At 39.4% G+C, this 20,860-nt stretch overlaps 1 protein-coding gene across 2 annotated transcripts in view; it reads right to left on the reverse strand.

Annotated features, from left to right (window-relative positions):
- CERS6 (ceramide synthase 6) overlaps window positions 1-20,860 on the reverse strand; it is a 328,468-nt gene that overhangs the window by 73,609 nt on the left and 233,999 nt on the right. For both annotated transcript variants that reach the window (XM_058714943.1, XM_058714935.1), the window contains exons 5-6: window positions 6,749-6,799; window positions 2,564-2,656 (exon numbers count right to left, since the gene is read on the reverse strand). In XM_058714943.1, coding sequence (XP_058570926.1) covers window positions 2,564-2,656; window positions 6,749-6,799 — 144 coding nt within the window. The remainder of the gene's footprint in view (window positions 1-2,563; window positions 2,657-6,748; window positions 6,800-20,860) is intronic.

Genomic DNA, 20,860 nt, shown 5'->3' on the forward strand with positions numbered 1-20,860 from the left:
GACAAATACAGTATGATTCCACTTCTATGAGCATCTAGAGTAGTCAAATTCATAGTGAGAGTAGAACGGTGGTTGCCAGGAGCTGGGGGGAGGGGACAATGAGGAATTACTATCTCATGGGTACAGAATTTCAGTTATGCAAGACAAAAAGAGTTCTGGAAACTGGTTGCACAACAATGTAGATGTGTATAATACTGCTGAATTGTACACTTAAAATGGTTAAGATGGTAAACTTTTATGTTTTGATTTTTATCACAATTAAAGGTTTAAAAAATAAATAAGTAAAATGCACAATAAGCCTAGCATAATGCCTAGCACATAGACAATCAGTCTTCAAGTACTATATACATGAATGAAGAAGACCCCTCGTGTAAGACAGACAAAATTTAATCTAACTGGCATACCATCACTGAAGGATCTTTAAACATTTTCAGAAACTGACCAGAGTGATGCCATGAGTAAGGAACCACAAATTTTTGTTGCCAATGAGTTCTCTGCTTTCCCAAGCCCTAGTCCTTACAGGGACCATCCACCTCTTGTGAGATTCAAAGAACTCACATCACATTAAGGCTGTGTACCTACACAGGTAAGGAAAGACAGCTTTTTGCCAGCCAAGAAAGCCTCTGCTGTAGGAAAGTGGAAGGCATGCACCTGGGGAAAGGGGATGCAAGTACTAGAGCCAAAGACTCTTCAATGTTCTTCTGTAGCCACTTGGATACCACTCTGCAATTTAGCAGATGACTGATCTAACCAAGGAATTTACAGTATTACAAGTATTGTGCTCCTTGACAATGCATAGTTCTGTTTGCAAAAGAGTTTGGAAGATATCCATTGGTAAATCAGAAGACATTCTGATGAGTCCATTTATTCATTCACCCTACACTTACTGATCCCCATCATAAGCAGGTGCATTGACAGCCATGATATAAAGATGAACATATCTTGCTCTTCTATTCTCCAAGTCTAGGGAAGGTAGGCCCCTACACAGTTAAAAAAATTAACTATGTACACATTGGGCAACTAAACACAGAGGATGGAATGATAAAAAACCTTGGGGGAATTGAATTAGCCTTCAAAGAAGATATTATTTTTGGACTTGGTCAGGTTTGGGAGGAGGGAAATAGGGCATATACTAGCCAAGGCAAGGTCTTCTTTAAAAAAAAAAAAGGTGCATGAAAAAAATTATGTCTGAACAATGATGAAAAGACATTCATAGATAGGACATATGTGTGTTTCAGAAGGGGGGGAAGAGGGACGGGTACTAACACTGGAGAGGTGGGTTTGAATCATGTTGATAACCTGCGTATTGCTCCAAGTAGTCTGGCTTTGTCTTGAAAGGTTTTAGAAACACAACTCTTAGGTGGCAGGTAGACAAGAATGACTACTTAGATAGGAGGACCATTTAAAAGGCTACTGCAATAGATTAAGCAAAAGTAGAGACAACTCAAACTAAATGTGTCAGTGACGTTAAGGGTTCAGGTATGCGGCAAAACAAAGAGGAGAGCCAAGGAAAACCATTAGCTTACAGAACTGTCGGTTATAAGCACTACTGGACGAACAAGGCTAGGGGATGATCATGTCTTCAGCTGGAAATACGTTGCACGTAAAGTTCAGTTTCCTCATTTATAAAATAAGGTAACTAATAAATGATCCAACTGAATCTTGGAGTTGGTGGGAAGATTAAATAATAAACAAAAAGGAAATAATACTATTATTTATGCCTAGATTTGTGGAAGTATGGACCTGGAGAGAACCCAGGGCTGAAGAGAGACATTTTGGAGTTCCTGGTACATAAGTTATGGCTAGTAGTGCTGAAGGTTATAAGCTTGATCATACCAGGAAATGATGCCCTATAATCCAGGACTAGACCCTGGTGCATGCAAATATGTGGCACGTGAGGCCCTAGGCTGGACGCCAGCAAAGACGATTTTGAAGGCATGATCCAAATATGGGAATCTGGAGAAAATGGTATGATGGAAAAATTACAAGCGGTAAATAGCCAGAAGTGCCTATTCTTTCCAGAAGCTGGTAGGATGAGAGCTGGAATGGGTAGGTTTAACACTTAAAAGGTCAAGAGCATGCACCCTCAGCAAAAGCTACTCCAGGGGAAGGGAGAGGTGGAGGCTAATCATAGTTCATTTAGGAATGTTGTATTTTCATGATGTGTTCTGATGTTAGGTAACTTTAATTCAGGAAATATTCATTCGTGTGGCTGGAGCACTGAGAATTTACTCTCTCCCAGGGGCTACAAATACAATTTTTCTTCTTTATTTAATTTGAAGAATAGACGGCCTTGTGAATCAGACTGAGAAAAAAAATTACTGCTGTCAGGATTCATTGATACATTTTTTCACAGAGAAAAGAACACTAGATTTGGAGGAAAGAGGGAAGAGACAATGCAAATAAAATACAAAACACCAGAAATGAAAATAAACTTTCTGGAATAATGCAGGGCTGGTGCTGCCAGAGAACAGACGTGAGTGCCTTTCAGACGCTACTCCCATCTGCCAAGGGCCATTAAGGACACATATCTGCAAGCACTTTACAACATTACCACTCTTACCTTTCTTTTGATATCAGTGAACTGGGAAAACATTAAAGACCAATAATACGACAGTTCCAGGATATAATAGTAGTGAAGGTCAGTTGTGAGTGGCTGGGGATTAAAGAAAAAAAAAAGAAAGATTAATAGTTAATAGGAAACCAAATTGTGTCCCAAACATCTCAAGTTCAGTGCTGAAAAGTGACATGGTCTTATGCCTCCACAGATTCCAGCCCCATTCTCTCTATGGGTAAGAGGGCTTTGAAGTATGTCTCTAATACACAGCTTAATGGCATTAAGTTTGTTGCATCTCCAACCAAAAAAGTGTCAATGAGTATGAACATTTGGTACCCAATTCACTATTTACTTTAACAACAGCATTTATGGTTCCTTGATAGAAGGCTCTTTTAAGATTTCTTAGGCAACCTGAAAAAAAGCCTTTTAATACATACAGAAAAAGAGTAACCCTGGAAAGTACCATGAGATTCCATAGTATAGGGGGGAAAGGGAGGTAGGTGATAGAATGGGTGCTAGATGGGGTGATAGATGGGTCATGAAGGCAGAGTTTCGAGTTCTGTATTAATCAGAGCTTTCTTGTTATTAAGGACTGTTCTGTACATTGCAAATATCAGAAAAGATAATTCAAAAATATTTATTAAAAGGCAGAGGGACAAGGAAGCTGCCAAGAAATACCAGGCTAGGCCCTCAGCCAGGAAATCTGAGATCAAGTCTCAGCTCCATAGCTCAGTGGGCCTTAGTATACCTTTTGTAAAATGGGGGGTGATACCTGTTCTATCTGCTTCAGGGGTCCAAGAATGGGGAGAGGCTCAGAGAGCCAGTAGGAGTCAAGAACATTTATTTTGTTTACTAAGCTATAATGAAATGTCTTACTTTACCAGAATGAATGAGAGACCTTTGAAATGCATTCTATCAGTGCTGCCCACAATGTAATAGTATATACAGTAACTGCAATTGAAACTTTAATGCTCTGGGAACCAATAGCAGCGTAACAAAGTACTTTCATGAGAAGCTGGCACTCTCTTAACTACCAACCCTACCAGCTTTATGCACTGGTATCAAAGAAAAGAGTTGTCCCTCCCACTGATCTCTGGCAACAAAACACATGAGGGGACAGGATATTATCCCACCAGCAATCCCAAGCTCTGAGTAACAATGACCATCAGTGTGTTTATCAAACTCAGCACCATACTGGAGAGAATATATTTTCCACTGAATTGTCCTTTTTTTTTTAAATTTTTTTTTTTCAACGTTTTTAATTTATTTTTGGGACAGAGAGAGACAGAGCATGAACGGGGGAGGGGCAGAGAGAGAGGGAGACACAGAATCGGAAACAGGCTCCAGGCTCTGAGCCATCAGCCCAGAGCCTGACGCGGGGCTCGAACTCACGGACCACGAGATCGTGACCTGGCTGAAGTCGGACGCTTAACCGACTGCGCCACCCAGGCGCCCCTGAATTGTCCTTTTAAAATTTGCAGGCATTAGCAATAAGGGATGGGTATTCAGGTCAGACATATGGCAGCAATGAAGTCTAGAAAATAGGGCACTGGCTTCAGGACCCTGGGAGCCAAGGTTAAATTTCAGTTTTAATGAGCTTCCCTGCACCACCACCTGGGAAAAACCACGGCGGGCTAGGAAGACAGGTGAGAGTACATCTAGAAACCACAGAGTTCCTAAGAGAGCATCATATTACAAAACTACCATATCCATGGAGTGCTCTGCAGTTGACAAAACTATCCACATGTTAATTTCTCTGACTCTCATAAAAACCCTATAAAATTAGTACCATCATTTTCTAGATAGTATAGCTGACAGGAAATTGCTGTCAAGTTAGTTCAGGTTGAAAGGCTAATCACAGGTCTTATAGCTAGTGAGGCCCTGTGACTGCTATTCGAGGGCTTCTCATTCCCAACTTGTGCTCTTTACGACAAACTATCTAGTCCCAACTAAAGATCACTTTCCATTATTTTGGACTTAAATATATGCATTATATAAGAACCATCATATATGTAATAAATTACATATATATTCATACACAAGGAGCAGTGTGCCTTTAATAAAATTGCAGCAGATCACTACTCTTTCATATAAACATATGTTCAATTATTTACTTAATATACATGCTAAAAACATAATAAATATGCTTCATGAGCACTACCTATCTTTAAAAAAGTGCTCTTAAGACTTGAGACTGACTTTGAACTGTAATCTCTGTAATTATTCAGCATAGCTACCCACAATGCACTTTAATTACACGCATAATAATTACATGCTCTTTATTTTTTCCCCCACACATATAAAAAGAAAAGTAGCTGATTTTTTTATGAGAATATGGAGTTTATCAAAGATGACCATTATTCCTTCAAGAAATCATGAACTGTTCCTAAATTTCGGGGGCTATTACCAAATTATTCATTGATAAGCAATGATGTCTTACTAGCAGAAGACAATATTGATCTGAAACTCCAAATACACAGTATTTTTCCTTCTATACTGATGATGTTTCTTATTTTTACTTCTTATTTTATTGTTTTTTAAAGATTCATTTTATTTTAAAGTAATCTCTATACCCAATGTGGGAATCAAATTTATAACCCCAAGGTTAAGAGTCACATGCTCCATGTACTAAGTCAGGCAGACACTTCAATGTTTCTTATTTTTAAACATATCTATCTACCAGACCCTCAAATTTTCATGTGAAATCTATAGTTTTGTCTGTGAAACAGCCTGCAATTACATTTTGGCCCACTGCCCCAACAACTAATTATCTCAGAAAAAAGCAATTCCTTAGCTCCAGCCATAAATGTGAAAGCTATTTCAGACTATGTTATAGTTATAAAGAGGAGTGGGAATTACATTTCATGTGACATTTGTCCTAATGTTGTTCATATGACAGAATTTTCCTCATAAATGCAGTGCATTAGAGCAGCTGCCACGTGAACATTCAAGTTAAGGTTTCTAGAAGGCTTTGAATACTTTTATAAATAGAATTCTAGATGTATATGGATTTTTCCACTCAGTATACCAATACAGGACACAACCAGAGGTGTAATGACAATATCCCAAGTATTTAAGGTAGTAAAAAAGCAGTGGAGCCTGAGAATTACAACTGTGGACAGTAAGTTTTGATGTTGACTTCAGTCTCCATCAGAAAGCCCTAGAATGCTCAGCTTTCTCTAACCATGTCATATTGCTTGCTTACATGCTTTTCTAATATGGATGTACCCCATAAAAGAGATGGAAGTGCAAACTCAAATTCCATTTCAATGTGGCCCTAGCATGAACTAGCCCAAGAAGTTTCCAACACTGGTCCCTAGCTCCTGTTGCAACACTGCGTGTAACAGAGACGATTACAGAGCATGCTTGCTTCCCATTAACTTTATGCACACCAAAAAGACCAAATGCCTCTAAGAAGACAGCCCAAAGAACCAAAGTCAAAAATCCAAGTTGCTTATCCGAATGTATGTCACTTTATCATCAAAATATCTAGTTGTATTTGATTCTCTTATATAACATATTCCAATTAAACTAGAAAAGACCCAGCTCTATGATATTCAAATAGTAACTGATCTGAGGACCACAACACATGCTAATCTTATTGAATTCATGGACAGAGGCAAAGGTATGTAGGAAGCAGAGATCTGAAATGCTCCCTTTCTGGGGTATAATTTTAATCTCAGTTTTGGCGATGGTTTTAAGTTTAGTGTAATGATACAAGCCTATTTTTCTATGCTCAAGGAAATGGTGTTTGATTTACATATTTAGAGGCTGCTCTTAAGCCACAAAGTAACCTGAACTCTGCTTGTTTGCTGCAGCCCCACACTTTGCCCACTTGCTGTCCAGACGGACCCTTGCTGGTGTCAGGTCTTCAGGCCCTCCACAGTAATTAGAAGATCAGCTGTTAGAAGCAAGAATCGCCCAACTATTGAATCGATTGTATCTCACTCTCCAGCAAAAGCACCTTCCAGCTTATTCATTTGCTAAAGCAACTGAGCTCTGATTCTGAACTTCACTGAGAAAACAAACTGCTTCCCTTAACTAGGCTAAGTCTGGCATCAAGCAGCAGGGGCAAGGGCAAGGGGCTAAAAAGTGAAGTGGCTGCCCAGCCTGCTGGGGCCTGAAACCATGAACCTGACCTAAGGGAGATACTCTGTGTGTGTGAAGACCCAGTCAGCAATGTCTCCTTACCTGATAGGGGTAGTTGTACCAACAGTGCCTTGTATTCCACAACCAGGGGCTCTGAAACAAAATGACAAACACATTTCACATGTTTTGGAAATGAAACAAGATTGTCCCCAGTATTTTGGGATTTCAATAATCGACCTGTATGAGAACTGAAGGACTTAACTAGAATTAGGACTTTAAAAAAAAAATAAATGAATTAAGTTCTTTTTCTTTTTAAAAAAATTTTAATGTTTATTTATTTATTTATTTTGAAAGAGAGAGAGGGAGAGAGAAAGAGGGAGAGCGTGTGCAAGTGGGGAAAGGGCAGAGAGAGAAGGAGAGGGAATTGCAACCGTGAGATCATGACCTGAGCCAAAATCAGGAGTCAGATGTTAAACTGACTGAGCCACCTAAGTACCCCTAGGATTAGGATATTAAAGCAGTTAATATTCCATTATACAGTCTCTCTGGGTAATCTTCTAAACTCAACTGGTAGTATTTCTGGGATGGAATCCCCACTGGTGCTTTTTGTATTTTGGTTACATAGCCACCTTCCTACTATGCAACCAGCCTCCACAGCAGAGCCCTTTAGAAGTCTCACCCAGACCAGATGCAAATCATCAATCTCACTCTTATCAATAAACAATGCTGACAGTTGGTGCAAACTACCCTGAAACTCCTCCAACCAATGTTACAAAGCAACATTATCAATCAATCGTTTCATGCTCTGGTGACCAGTGGTTAAGTAACCGGCAGGGATACTTATTTCAGCAGAACAGCTCAGACTAATTCCAGGCCTGAGGGAATTAACCCTCACAACACACTCCACCTCCCAGTTCATGGTCAAGGTCTTTTAAAGACAAAACAATCATTCTTAATTTGACAGCAATCACTTGGTTTACAACACTGTAAAATCAAAGAGAACATCTAAGTGTACACATATTCCAAACATTTATAGTAAGCAGGGAGAGACTGGTATAGATTTACACAGGCTGCTGAACAATCCGATAATACCAGCACAAACTTTCCCATATTTTTTGTATTAAATTTATAATTCTTTTGCATTCTTAACCCAAGCTATCAGCATTTTGCGGCATACATCTACATACATTTAATGTACATCTGTATGTTTCTTTTTTTTTTAATTTATTTTTAATGTTTATTTATTTTTGAGACAGAAAGAGACGGAGCATGAATGGGGGAGGGTCAGAGAGAGAGGGAGACAGAATCTGAAGCAGGCTCCAGGCTCTGAGCTGTCAGCACAGAGCCTGACGCAGGGCTCGAACTCACGGACCGTGAGATCATGACCTGAGCCGAAGTCAGACACTTAACCGACTGAGCCACCCAGGCGCCCCTACATCTGTATGTTTCTTAAGAAACACAATCTATCCTTAACTCAATCCATGTTTATGCATCTCAAAATGATAATACTGTCATTGAAAGATTAATGTGAGATATATTTGTACTGACCTGACCTCTTTCCTTACCTCGTCCCAGATCCTATAAGATTAAAAGTTGCTGCTGTCTACAGTAGGATGATGTACTTGTCTCCCTGAAAGCCATAGATACTGTCACCCTATCATCATCCGCATCAGCTCTGCATGAATGATGATGATGATGATGATGATGATGATGAAGACAGCAGCTAATACTTGTTCAGTCATCCCTACATCCACACATTGGTTTTTTTAGGGCTTTTCCTCTGTGGTCCGTTATTTATGTAACAAATTAAAAAGTTATTTAGCTCGAGACTGTCCCATTATATTTGTTTTAAAGAGCTTTTTATTTATTTATTTTCAATATATTTTTTAACATTAATTTTGAGAGAGAGAGGGAGCATGAGTGGGAGAGGGGCAGAGAGAGGAAGAGAGAGAATCCTAAGCAGGCTCCGCACTGTCAGCACAGAACCCAACACAGGCCTCAATCCCATGAACCATGAGATCATAACCTGAGCTAAAATCGAGTTGGATGCTTCACTGACTGAACCACCCAGGGGTCCCCATCCCATACACTTTTCAAGGTTCTCACATATGAACTAATTTTGTTCTTACAGTAGCTAGTAGTATTTGTTTCATTTTATACATAGGTACAGTGAGGCCTGAGTCTGTAAATAACTGCCCAGATTAAATAGCTAGGCAGTCCCAGAGCTGGAAATCAAACTCAGACTCTCTGGTCTTAGACCCAAATGTGACTACTGTGCACCCTGCCTCTGAGTCTAATAAAAAACCTGAACCAGGCCTTTATTTAGGGAGCCAGACTGAAGTAAAAAGCCATTCTATGCACTAAACCATTCTCCTTTCATTAAAGCACTACTAATTTGCCTTCCTTTCATCTGCTCTTGCCATTGACTACCTGTTCAGTGCTGTATACATCATTGCACGTAACATCCTGGTGTCTGAGTTGTATGCCTGTCCGTCTCCTCCATTTTCTCTCATCTATAACCTTGATGTTTATTACTGACCTACCTCACAGAGTGCTTGTGAAGATCAAATGAGACAGCATGTATAAAAATATTTTAGAAGCTTCAGAAGTTTCATATGTGGTTGTCATATGGTTATATAAATAATACATGTCCATCGAGGAAGATACAGAAAATACAGAAAGTAATGAAAAATAATGTGTATTTTCATCACTATTATCATTTCATGTACATCCCACTTTTGGTCTTTTTTCTATATTTCTGTATTTCTATATAAATATAGATTTATTTTTAATAAATTAAACACATGTACACACATAATTTTTAAATGGGCATAACATACCAAGATCTATTTTAAAGTATAGTACAAATGTTGGTTATTATCCTTTTTCTGATAAAGCTGTATATTATCTCAATAATGAGTTGAAAGTCCCTGAGGGAAAGGTATGTTTATCCCCCCAGCACCTGGACCCAAAGCTGACAGTGCAACGTTCATTTACTAAATGCTAATGAAAGGAATACAGAATTAAACACAAGGCCTATGACAAATCTTGTAGCATTTTTCTGAATGTATCAGTCCCAAGGCAACAGGGCATGCACGTGCTTGCCTCTAAAGATGCAGTGGGAATCTCTTCCACTGTGGCCACTCTTTCCAGTCACAGGCAGGAGAACAAAGTGTCCTAGAAACAGCCATTTTTTAGAGCTTTCCCTCATCTGTGAGTTTCTTGACTTGTCTGGTTTTTTCCTAACATGAGACTTCTCCCTGTGTGCATCGGATGTATACCAACTAGACCTGTTTCCATTATGTGCCAAAACTTGACTGACCTGCAGATATACTGGATGAGTCTTTGTCTCTCAGTGGGCCTTCACCCAGGTGAAACAGGAGCAATAGGCCTGCATACTATGAATCCGATGAAACTACCAGGGCCCTAACTCAGCCTGCAAGCTTATTTTCCAAGCATTTTAACTGTTTTATTTTTTTAATTTTTTTAATGTTTATTTATTTTTGAGAGAGAGAGAGAGAGAGACAGAGTGCAAGCTGGGGAGGGGCAGAGAGAGAGGGAGACACAGAATCCAAAGCAGGCTCCAGGCTCTGAGCTGTCAGCACAAAGCCCTACGTGGGGCTCGAACTCATGAACCATGAGATCATAACCTGAGCTGAAGCTGGACGTTTACCAGACTGAGCCACCCCCCCCACCAGGCGTCCCCCAAGCATTTTAATAAGTTCTTTCACATTGATGCATGTTCACCTATACCTCTCCCTTTGACAACACTAGATACGAGTATCGCCTTCTGTATGCATACCACATTTTTCTAGGATCTCAGATTTTATGGGCCTCCCCAACCCTATGGGGCTGGTAAAACAAACACAAATGTCATCTTTCTCAATTACAGATTAGAAAACTAAAGTCCATGAGCAGGTGATTTTCCCAATTTTTTATAGTTCAACACTAGTGTATGAATCTGAATTAGCTGCTTATAATTTAATATATTAGGTGTAATTCCTTCTATGTGAATTGATACCATGAAGCTATCTTTTCTTTAAAATTCATTTTCTTTTATCAATTTTTCCATTTTCTACATTTCTAGGTGTCTTTTTCAGAATCATTTAAACATTAATTTGATATCAAAATTTGTATATTCCATCACATGAATTAAAGGATAACAACATAATTCAAAACATAAAAAGCTGAAATATTCAGATGTCAGGAACACTGGTAATTTAAAAATAACACACTGAAAACCCTAGGTTTAGAATGATAGGCCTAGCATCTTCCTAAATAATAAGTTCTGTGCTTAGAACAGTGCATGGCAATTTAAGCACATTTTCTAGAAACAGATAAGCCTTTTTCACATGGCCTCACAATATCAACTCATGTTGTCAAGCCTGGAGAGTCTAAAAACCCAAGGATTTTCCCATCTTGTCATTCCAATACCTTGAGATTCACATTCTTCCATGTCACACACATACACTTAAATAATGTTATGAAACACTTCACAGATTCCAAAGTACTTTATATATATTATCTTATTTAATTCTCACAACAACACTGCAAGTGTCAGAGCAACACAGCCAGCAGGATATCCTAAGAGACAACATGCTGGCATGGAGCTTTTCAAACTGTTAATGCAGGTTCTGATTCAGTAGGTCTGGCCTGGGGCTAAGATTCTACATTTTTAACAAGCTTCCAGGCAGTGCAGATGCTAATGGGCCTTGGACCACATTTGAAAGAAGGTGACACCATCTTCCTGGTATTTACCATGTGCAAGGCACCCTGCTAAGCCCTTTGTTCCAATATTCCACAATTTAATGTTTGATGAATGAATTAATGGATTATTCCTAATGTTTATAATAACCCTTTGAGGCAGAAATTGCCAGTGAAACAAAATTTAGCTAGAGACATTACTTCTCAACCAACCTCCCTCTTGGATATAACCACATATCTAAGCTCTGGTGGGAGGGATATGACCAGAATTTACATGTGCCACTTCAGGATGGTGCCCCTAAAAGTTCAAGGGAATGTGTTCCTCTCACCCTTTCTCCACTCCTATTGGAGGGAGAACATGAAAATTGGAGCGGTCACCTGGGACCTTGAAATCTGTTTCTGTTGAGGTTGATGTTAGAGGTCTCCTACCAGCCCCAGTCTGCTTACCTCTGGATTGTATGTGGGAGATGAACACATTTCTATCATTTTTCTCATATCTAAGCTACTGGGTTGTCTTTAAAAAATATATACACACACATACATACATATACTAGCATAGCCTGTCTTCTCACTAATATATGCATCAAGGCAAGTCTCTTTAATTATTTTATAGACAAATAAGCAAGCTCAAAAAGGTACCATAATTAATTGAAGACTACACAGCTGATGAGTAGAAAAACTTAGATTCAAACCCAGGCCAGCTAGATCCTTCCACTTTACCTTCCTTGCAGTTGGTATCTTGGGTACAAAGAACGGGTAAAGAAAGAGAAACACTAAGGGCATTTGGAATTGATTACCAAAAATGAGTTTTTACATTACAAAACTGAATTTCAGGGTTAGAGAAGACCTTCAAATCCTGCTTAATCAACAAAAGAACCCATATGTAAAGATGGGTAATCGGGCCTCTCATTTTTCAAAAAGAGCTCCGTGTTTATCAATCACTGACAAGATTCCTCAGGCATACTTCCTGCCTTTTTTTTTATCCCCAACAGAAATTATGTCAATTTTTTGTTTTGGAATCTGCTATGAACTGAACTGTGTTCCCGCCACCTTCCCCCCCACCCCGCCCAAATTCATATGTCGAAGCCCTAAATATCCAAGGTGACTGTATCTGGAGATAGGGCCTTTAAGAGGTAATTAAGGTTGAATGAGATCATGAGGATAAGATCATAATCTTATACTGAAAGGAGTGGAGGCCTTATAAGATGAAGTGAGATCTCACTCTTTCTCCTCCTCCTCTTCTCTCTCTCTCTCTCTCTCCCCACATGCTCAGAAGAAAGGCTATGTGATGATAGCAGTGAGAAGATGGCCATTGGGAAGACAGGCAAGTCAGAAAGAGAGCCCTCAGCAGAAACCTAACCCTGCCAGGCCTCAATCTGGAACTTCCAGCCTCCAGAAGCATTGGAAATCAATATCTATTATTGAAGTTACCCAATCTGTGGTATTCTGTTATGACAGCCAGAGTTAACACAGCATCTTAAGACAATTTTTAATAAACGTGCTTCATAGCTATTAAACTCCACATCAACTGATTTCAATTTAAGAAGACTTACAAAACATCTGAATAAAACTCAGGTAGACCATAATGTTGTGGATAAGAAATGACTTCTAACACTCTCAGTCTAAACCATACTGTCTGTATAATGGGATTTTTCATTATATTACACACATCTGCTCCCATATACATCACTTGAGACACAACTCTGTGGCAAGTGCATCCATCAATAACACGGTGTCCCACGGGAGACGTCTGTGACTCTTCTTTCCCTGAGCAAACCTAACCCCAGCACCAGGATGGAGGTCAGAAGTGCTGTGGGGAGTCATCCTATAGTCTACATTTGTGTTTTGACCATATGCATAAGACTTATATATAACTATGGTTTGTTTGTTTGTTTGTTTGTTTGTTTTAAAGAGAAAAGTAGAGAAGCCTTTGAAGTGTCAGGAAACATGTTCTTTTATCAGGTCTCTTATCAGCTGTTCTTTAGAAGCTTCATCATGAACAGAATTAACAAAAATAGATCAGATCTGATAATTTTACTTTACCATCTGGAATAAGATAGGTTTGATCTTATTTTATTTATTTTTTTAAGTTCCATTTGAGGGGCGCCTGGGGGGCTCAGTCAGTTAAGCATCCGACTTCGGCTCAGGTCATGATCTCGCCGTTTGTGAGTTTGAGCCCCACATCTGGCTCTGTGATGCCTGGAGCCTGCTTTGGATTCTGTGTCTCCCTCTCTTTGCCCCTCCCCCGCTCGTGCGCGCGGGCGCGCGCACGCGCTCTCTCTCTCAAAAATAAATAAGCATTAAAAAAATGTTTTAAATTTCCATTTGACATATTCCTTGAAAATAATAGTTTAAAAACCCCCACCAAATCTACTTTTCAGTTTCCATGCTATCTTGAGGATGGATGAATCCTCAAAAATCAAGGAGGCTTTGTCCAAGCTCATAGAATAGGCAACCCTAAGAGTGAACCCTAATGTAAACTATGGATTTTGGGTGATTATGATGTGTCTGTGTAGGCTGATCAATTAGAATACATGGACTGCTGTGGGAGGAGATCATGGGACAGATTATGCATGTGTGGGGCCAGGGGTAGATGGAAATCTCTGGATCTGCTCCTCAGTCTTATTCTGAACAAAAAACTGCTCTGAAAAATAACTGAAATCTAAAAACAAAATCAAGACAGGTAGGCTACCTCATATCACTCATGCTTATCATGTCACTATAAGCCTAAAGGAACACTGGAGTTTGAAGCAAAAGACCAGAGAAAAGAATACCTGGTTAACCAGGCAAGTGTTAAATGGTTAACGTAAATATAAACACACACACACACACACACACACACACACACACACACACACACACACACACACACACTTTCTCCAGGAACCAGTAGGTACCTGTAGCTGAATGAATAGCAGTTTATTTTAATTCAGAACTATTTTGATCTAACAAATGAACATGAATCACACAAAGTATTGAAGAAATTTTGTTGCTTTATCAAAGATGAGAAACATGTGTGTGGGTCTTCACCCAAAGACAGCATCTTAGAGGCAAAATTTCATCTTTTCACTCTTTCCATCCAAACTCCTAAATGGCTTTCACAAAGTCCAGCTGAGACAACTAACAGTCAAGGAATACAGTCTAAGAGACATGTTGGCCTCCGGATAGTAAGTATCAGATACACAAAGGCTTGATTGTGTTTTAAAATGCCAGAAACCTAGGAGCACCTGGGTGGCTCAGCCAGTTAAGCTTCCGACTTCAGCTCAGGTCACGATCTTACGGTTCATGGGTTCAAGTCCCACGTCAGGCTCTGTGCTGACAGCTCAGAGCCTGGAGCCTGCTTCAGATTCTGTCTCCCCCTCTCTCTCTACCCCTTTCCAGCTCATACTCTGTCTCTCACTCTCTCAAAATAAACATTAAAAAATTAAAAAATAAAAATAAAATAACAGAATCCTAGGTTTCTGAAGTATACTGAAACTACCCTGAAAACACTTTTAACTGAGTGACACTTAAACCTTATACCTTTGGCTTATCCTGAGGATTTATTGTAAGAAATAAACATGAGAAAAGTGCTTACATGTCTGTAATGAATTTATAGGAGAAAGGTTACCACTAAGTCACCCTAATTTGAATGTAAAAGTTCCACGACATTGTTCCTTTAAAATTTAGTCCAAGGGGAAAAAATTCTTCCTCTCTGTGAATGCTTAGCATATTTCCTCTTACCAAATAAGAATTACATTATCCAATTGTTATCTTTGGACTTTGATTTGGGGAGGCTGAGATCTAATTCTAGAGTTCAGTCATAGCAACTGTGATCATCTCTTAACATCTTTGCTTATTTTTCCTTTTATGTGTAGCTTTGATATTAATATCTATATTAATAATGTGATTATAAAATATTATAAATCTTTTTTGAACAATTGTATGATTTAAGTGAATATAAAATCAAATCTATTCAAAATGATAAGCTACAGTTTTAACTTAATACATATTGTAAAATAACTCAGAGTACAAAGAAATATTTCCTACTCTGTGAGTATAAACGCTGATAAATAAATCTGTTTGAAATGAAAAGAATGAAGCCAGAAGTCTCTCAGCCTGAAGGTGCTGCTGGTCAGTGGTGAACAGTCTAGGAAGGGTGCTCCCCAGAATGCAAGATGAACTCTTTCCTCCTTTCCTGGGTCAGTATATATGTGGCTATAAATTTGCAAAGCAGAGTGGTGACCCCTTCATAAAGGCCCCTGGCATCTGCATTAGCTTTGAAAGCTCTTGTGATGTGCAAATGTAATTTGGAATTGACCTCATGTCATTATATAAAGATAGCAGCCTCTTATATTGATCGGCTTTAAAAAAGATGCTGGTCTTCAAGACCTGGTCAACCATGTGTCTTCAGCACATTCAGCAATCAATTTAGAAAGTAATTTGCAGATCTGCCGGGCATACATAAACAGAAGGATTTCCTTGGAGACGAGACCTGAGGTCATAGGATCTCCGTGAGGGTTTAATCATAGAAACAAAGAGAAGAGCAATACGGGTAGCATTTCCATGCCTTCTAAATTCTTCCAGCCAGTAGTTCTCAACTTTTTCTGCCTCTTGTCAGCTGAGAGACTCCACACACATCCTACAGTAACTATGGCTGTACTTCTCAAGAGTGGGGAATAGGAAGCTTAAAAAAGGCCATCTATCCCATGGATTTGGTTATGGATCTCTCCCCTACACCCATTGAGAATCACTGCAAAGCAGAATGGACTGATTAATTCCAGGTAAGGGAAAGAAATCAAGAAGGAAATCCAGATGAAGGAAGAATGAAAGAAAATGAGGTGGAAAGATCTAGACGGAAATGTCCACAGAGTGGTAGAGAGATGCTCAGGCCAGTGTACAGTTTGGGAATGCGGCCAATGACAGTAGCTACCAAGAAGCACAAAATCAGTCAAAAGATAACTCAGAGAAAAAATTTATAACATACAGCAAGGAATTAGTATCTTAACATATAAAGAACCCATAAAAATTGATTAAAGTATTTAAATAATTAATGGGAAAATTAAGGAGAATATATAAACAGGCAACATATTAAACAAAAATATGTGACCAAAAACATGTATAAAAATTACAGGCCAGAAACAGACAGAATATTTTTACTGAAGTCTGAACAATATTTAAAGAAGTTAACTCCCAGGAGTCAGCAGTATATAAGGAAACTAACACTTTAAAAATAGGAATAACTTTCCTAAAAAGTAATTTGGTCTTTAAAATCAGCATATTCTTTAAAAAAATTTTTTTTTCAACGTTTTTTATTTATTTTTGGGACAGAGAGAGACAGAGCATGAACGGGGGAGGGGCAGAGAGAGAGAGGGAGACACAGAATCGGAAACAGGCTCCAGGCTCCGAGCCATCAGCCCAGAGCCTGACGCTGGGCTCGAACTCACGGACCGCGAGATCGTGACCTGGCTGAAGTCGGACGCTTAACCGACTGCGCCACCCAGGCGCCCCTTTTTTAAAAAAATTTTTTTTCAACATTTTTTATTTATTTTTGGGACTTTTAAAAAAAAATTTTTTTTTTAAATCAGCATATTCTTTGACTCAGCTTTTATTGAAAAAAAGTTAGATCCATATTAAAGGCACTTGTACATGGATTTCCATTATAATTCTTTTTTCTAGAAATGTGAAATTGAAATAAACCCAATAGTCCAATAATACGAGGCTGGTATGGTCTTGGTAGGGATTCTGTGGGAACAAAGCAAGATGAGGATGTGGGTGGGGGCTGTCTAAAAGGTTATCTCAGAAAACAGAACTGGGCAAATAGAGAAGGTGAGATAGATGAGAGAGAACATCCAATATGGCGTTCAGGCATATAACTTACAGCTACAGTCAACTGCATCTCAGTTCCACTGGGAATGTCAGCACAATGTACGTAGCACATATCTCATAACTGTCCCAACTGAGGGGGCTGGGGACTGGGACATGTATCCACCAACTCTCATGCCCCACTGCTTGAGCTTTCAGTATTAATTCCCTCATATTTCTAGGTTGTAGCTGCCTGTGTCTAAAAGACCTTTGCAGGTTTGGAGAAAGCAGAGAAGATAAGGCACAGCTTGCAAGGAACACTGTAATGGGGGGGATGGAACTGTGTACCACAGCTGTGCTATATCAGGTGGGCTAAGGGAATGTAAGAGGCATTCATATTTGAAGTTAAAATTAGATTACGAGCAGAATATATAGTATACCTTATGCTTAAAGTAGATATATATTTAGACACAGAGACACAAACACACACATATATACATGCAATACGTCTGGCAGGATATTTACCAAAATTACTTACTGATTACCTCTGAGAAATGATTATCTCAGATAATTTTTACTTTTGTTTTTAATGTTTGTATATCAGTATTAAACTACATAATTGTAGCTATAATTTTTCTGCAATGAACAGGTCTTATTTGAATAATGAAAAGTAACCAAGTCCATTTCCTTCTTTTTTTTAAAGTTTATTTATCTATTTTAAGAGAGAGAGAGAGAAAAAGAGGAAGACAGGGAGAGAGACTCCGAAGCAGGTTCCACACTGTCAGTGCAGAGCCTGACGTGGGACTCGAACTCAGGAACCACAAGATCATGACCTGAACTGAAATCAAGAGTAGGATGCTTAACTGACTGAGCCACCCAGGAGCCACTCAAGTCCATGTACTTTTAATAGGTCTCATTAAGAAAACAAACAAAAAAAACCATGCACACTTTTTGCTCTATATTTACAAATAATAGTAGCATAGAAATATGTTACCATTCTCAAATTATTCAGTAATTCCAATTAACTTGAAACTAAAACCTAGTATATGAAATAACTGCCTTCAGAGTATTTACATGTGACAGTGATATTTTGAGTATAAACAAATTATTAATAATTTAATTATAAATTCTCAAATAAGAGAAAGTAGAATGAGGAAAATAATGAGAAGAGCAAATAATATAGAATAAACATTGCATTCATTACCGTGATGATCAATCACTTTGCTACTTACCCACCTACTCCCAGTCTGAAGATCCCCATCAACCTCTTCCTTACCACTTCTAAACCAATTTGCCTCTGGCCTAATATCTTTGTGCTAATATTATTGCGCCCTCCTCACTCACTTACTCTTTTAAGTATTTAATGAGTGGTTGCCATGAATCAGGCATTCTGCTAGGCATGAAGACAAGTTCTCCATTCTCAAGGAAATTACCATCTCCTGGATAAACAAAATAATTATGACAGGCTACAGCAGGGGTAAACACAAGATGCAGAGGAGTAGCACATAAAAAGACTCACAGTTCCTGAGTTCAAGCGCTGTGTTGGGCTCTCAGGCGTCAGCACAGAGCCTGCTTCGGATCCTCTGACCCCCTCTCTCTGCCCCTCCCCCCTTCGTTCCCTCTCTCTCCCTCTCTCAAAAATAAGTAAATAAAAATAAATAAATGATTTTTTTTTTAAAAAAGAAGACATATAGTCCAGTCTCAGAGGATGAGGTGGGAGAGGACACTTCCACTAGGAGGTACCAGAGTAGTTGAAGTCAGAGAGATAAGCAGTAGATAGTCAGGAGATGGAAGGAAGAGTATGGTCTTCCTTATCCTTTAGGAACCATGTCATATTTCCAACATCATTTTTCCTAATCATTCCTTTGCTTGCATTATTCTCCAGAGGATTAAAACAAAAATCTTAAAAGCCTCCTGCTCATTTGCAACTGAGAAGATGAAACGTCTCTGCCTGGCTGTTCATGCTCCTGGTGGGTGGGCTGTCCACAGTGACCCAGCAAGGTTAAGCCCACTCTTCTCAATAAGCATCCCCTGCTCTCCCCAAGCCAAGCATCTCGCTGTGTGTATTCCACTGATTCCCGTCTCTGTGCCTTAGCTATTCAGGCACTTTGTCTGACATGCCAGCTCCACCCCTCTGTCCTGCTGCTTCCTCATCAATCTATATTAGGCGCTAGTTCACTGACCTACCTCCAGAGATCATTTTGTGTAGACTTTTGCGGGTCTCCTCTCCAATGAACTCCAGATTCCTTGAAAAGTATATAGTCTGTAAATTGGCTCTCAATGTTTAAAAAGTGCCTCTTATGTGTCCCTGTGGTTTTATGTTCTTTGGTATTGATTTTTCCTAACCAGCTGTCAACTTCTAAGGAGAGTTATAAGCACACAGAAGGCAACAGGATATAGGATATCACTTATAACTAAGAGCAATGTGGATCAGCAGAAAGAAGTAAGTGATGAGAAAGTAAACTTGTGATTACGGGCCCCTTCTTGATGTCCACACAATGCTTAGACCCATCTGTCATTTCATCCATTGTTGTGTGAGATGCCGATCATAAACCTCACAAATGCTGTAAAGAGAACAGATCACTGTGGCAGAGGACCAGAATTCAAGCTTCTCTCTACCATACCCTAGCTGAGTATGATTCATTCACCTCCCTGCATAATATTTTCAACTCGAAAAAGCTGGTTTTTATGAGTAAGATACAGTTTTGCCAAATAGGAAGAAAGAGAACAAAAGTGGGAGCTGGAGCCAGAGAAGAGAGAGAAAGGGGAGAACTCTACTGTAAGATCCTTTAATGGGCACATCTGGATACATGGAGAGGGTCTTCATTTCTTATCCTGTGAAAACATGAAATTACTCCAAAAAGTTTGGCTGCATACTGTCGTTCCAATTAGCAACTAATAAAAGGTTAGAATTCTGTGGCTTCCTCACAAGGATTCACACAGCCCACTGGTGCCACATACCTGCTTAGAGACTACTAGCTGCCACCAGGAATGGAGGCCTGGGAATGAAAGTGTAATTACCATGTATAAAAGAGTCTTCTGGCTCCTATCATTAACATTTATTCAGGACAGAGAGAAACAATAATATGAAGGTGGAGAAAACATGAAAAACAATGAACTGAATGAAATGTGAATGAAAACTTGGCTGTTTATGTTTCTCACACAGACTTGTTTATTCTGACGAGCATTTGTAGACATTTTCTTTTTTTTTTTTTTTTTTTTTCAACATTTTTTTAATTTATTTTTGGGACAGAGAGAGACAGAGCATGAACGGGGGAGGGGCAGAGAGAGAGGGAGACACAGAATCGGAAACAGGCTCCAGGCTCCGAGCCATCAGCCCAGAGCCTGACGCGGGGCTCGAACTCACGGACCGCGAGATCGTGACCTGGCTGAAGTCGGACGCTTAACCGACTGCGCCACCCAGGCGCCCCTGTAGACATTTTCTTGAAAATGAACACAGTGAGCCTGTTGCTTAAAGAAAATCGAATGACAGTGTTTGCTGCCAATGATAAAATTCAAGCTTTTTTTAAAAAATTTTTTAATGTTTATTTATTTTTGAGACAGAGAGAGATAGAGCATGAACGGGGGAGGGTCAGAGAGAGAGGGAGACACAGAATCTGAAACAGGCTCCAGGCTCCGAGCAGTCAGCACAGAGCCCGACGCGGGGCTCGAACTCATGGAGTTGTGAGATCATGACCTGAGCCAAAGTCGGACACTCAACCGACT

The sequence above is a fragment of the Neofelis nebulosa genome, chromosome 2 (assembly GCF_028018385.1).
Source record: "Neofelis nebulosa isolate mNeoNeb1 chromosome 2, mNeoNeb1.pri, whole genome shotgun sequence".
In the NCBI taxonomy this organism is placed as follows: domain Eukaryota; kingdom Metazoa; phylum Chordata; class Mammalia; order Carnivora; family Felidae; genus Neofelis; species Neofelis nebulosa.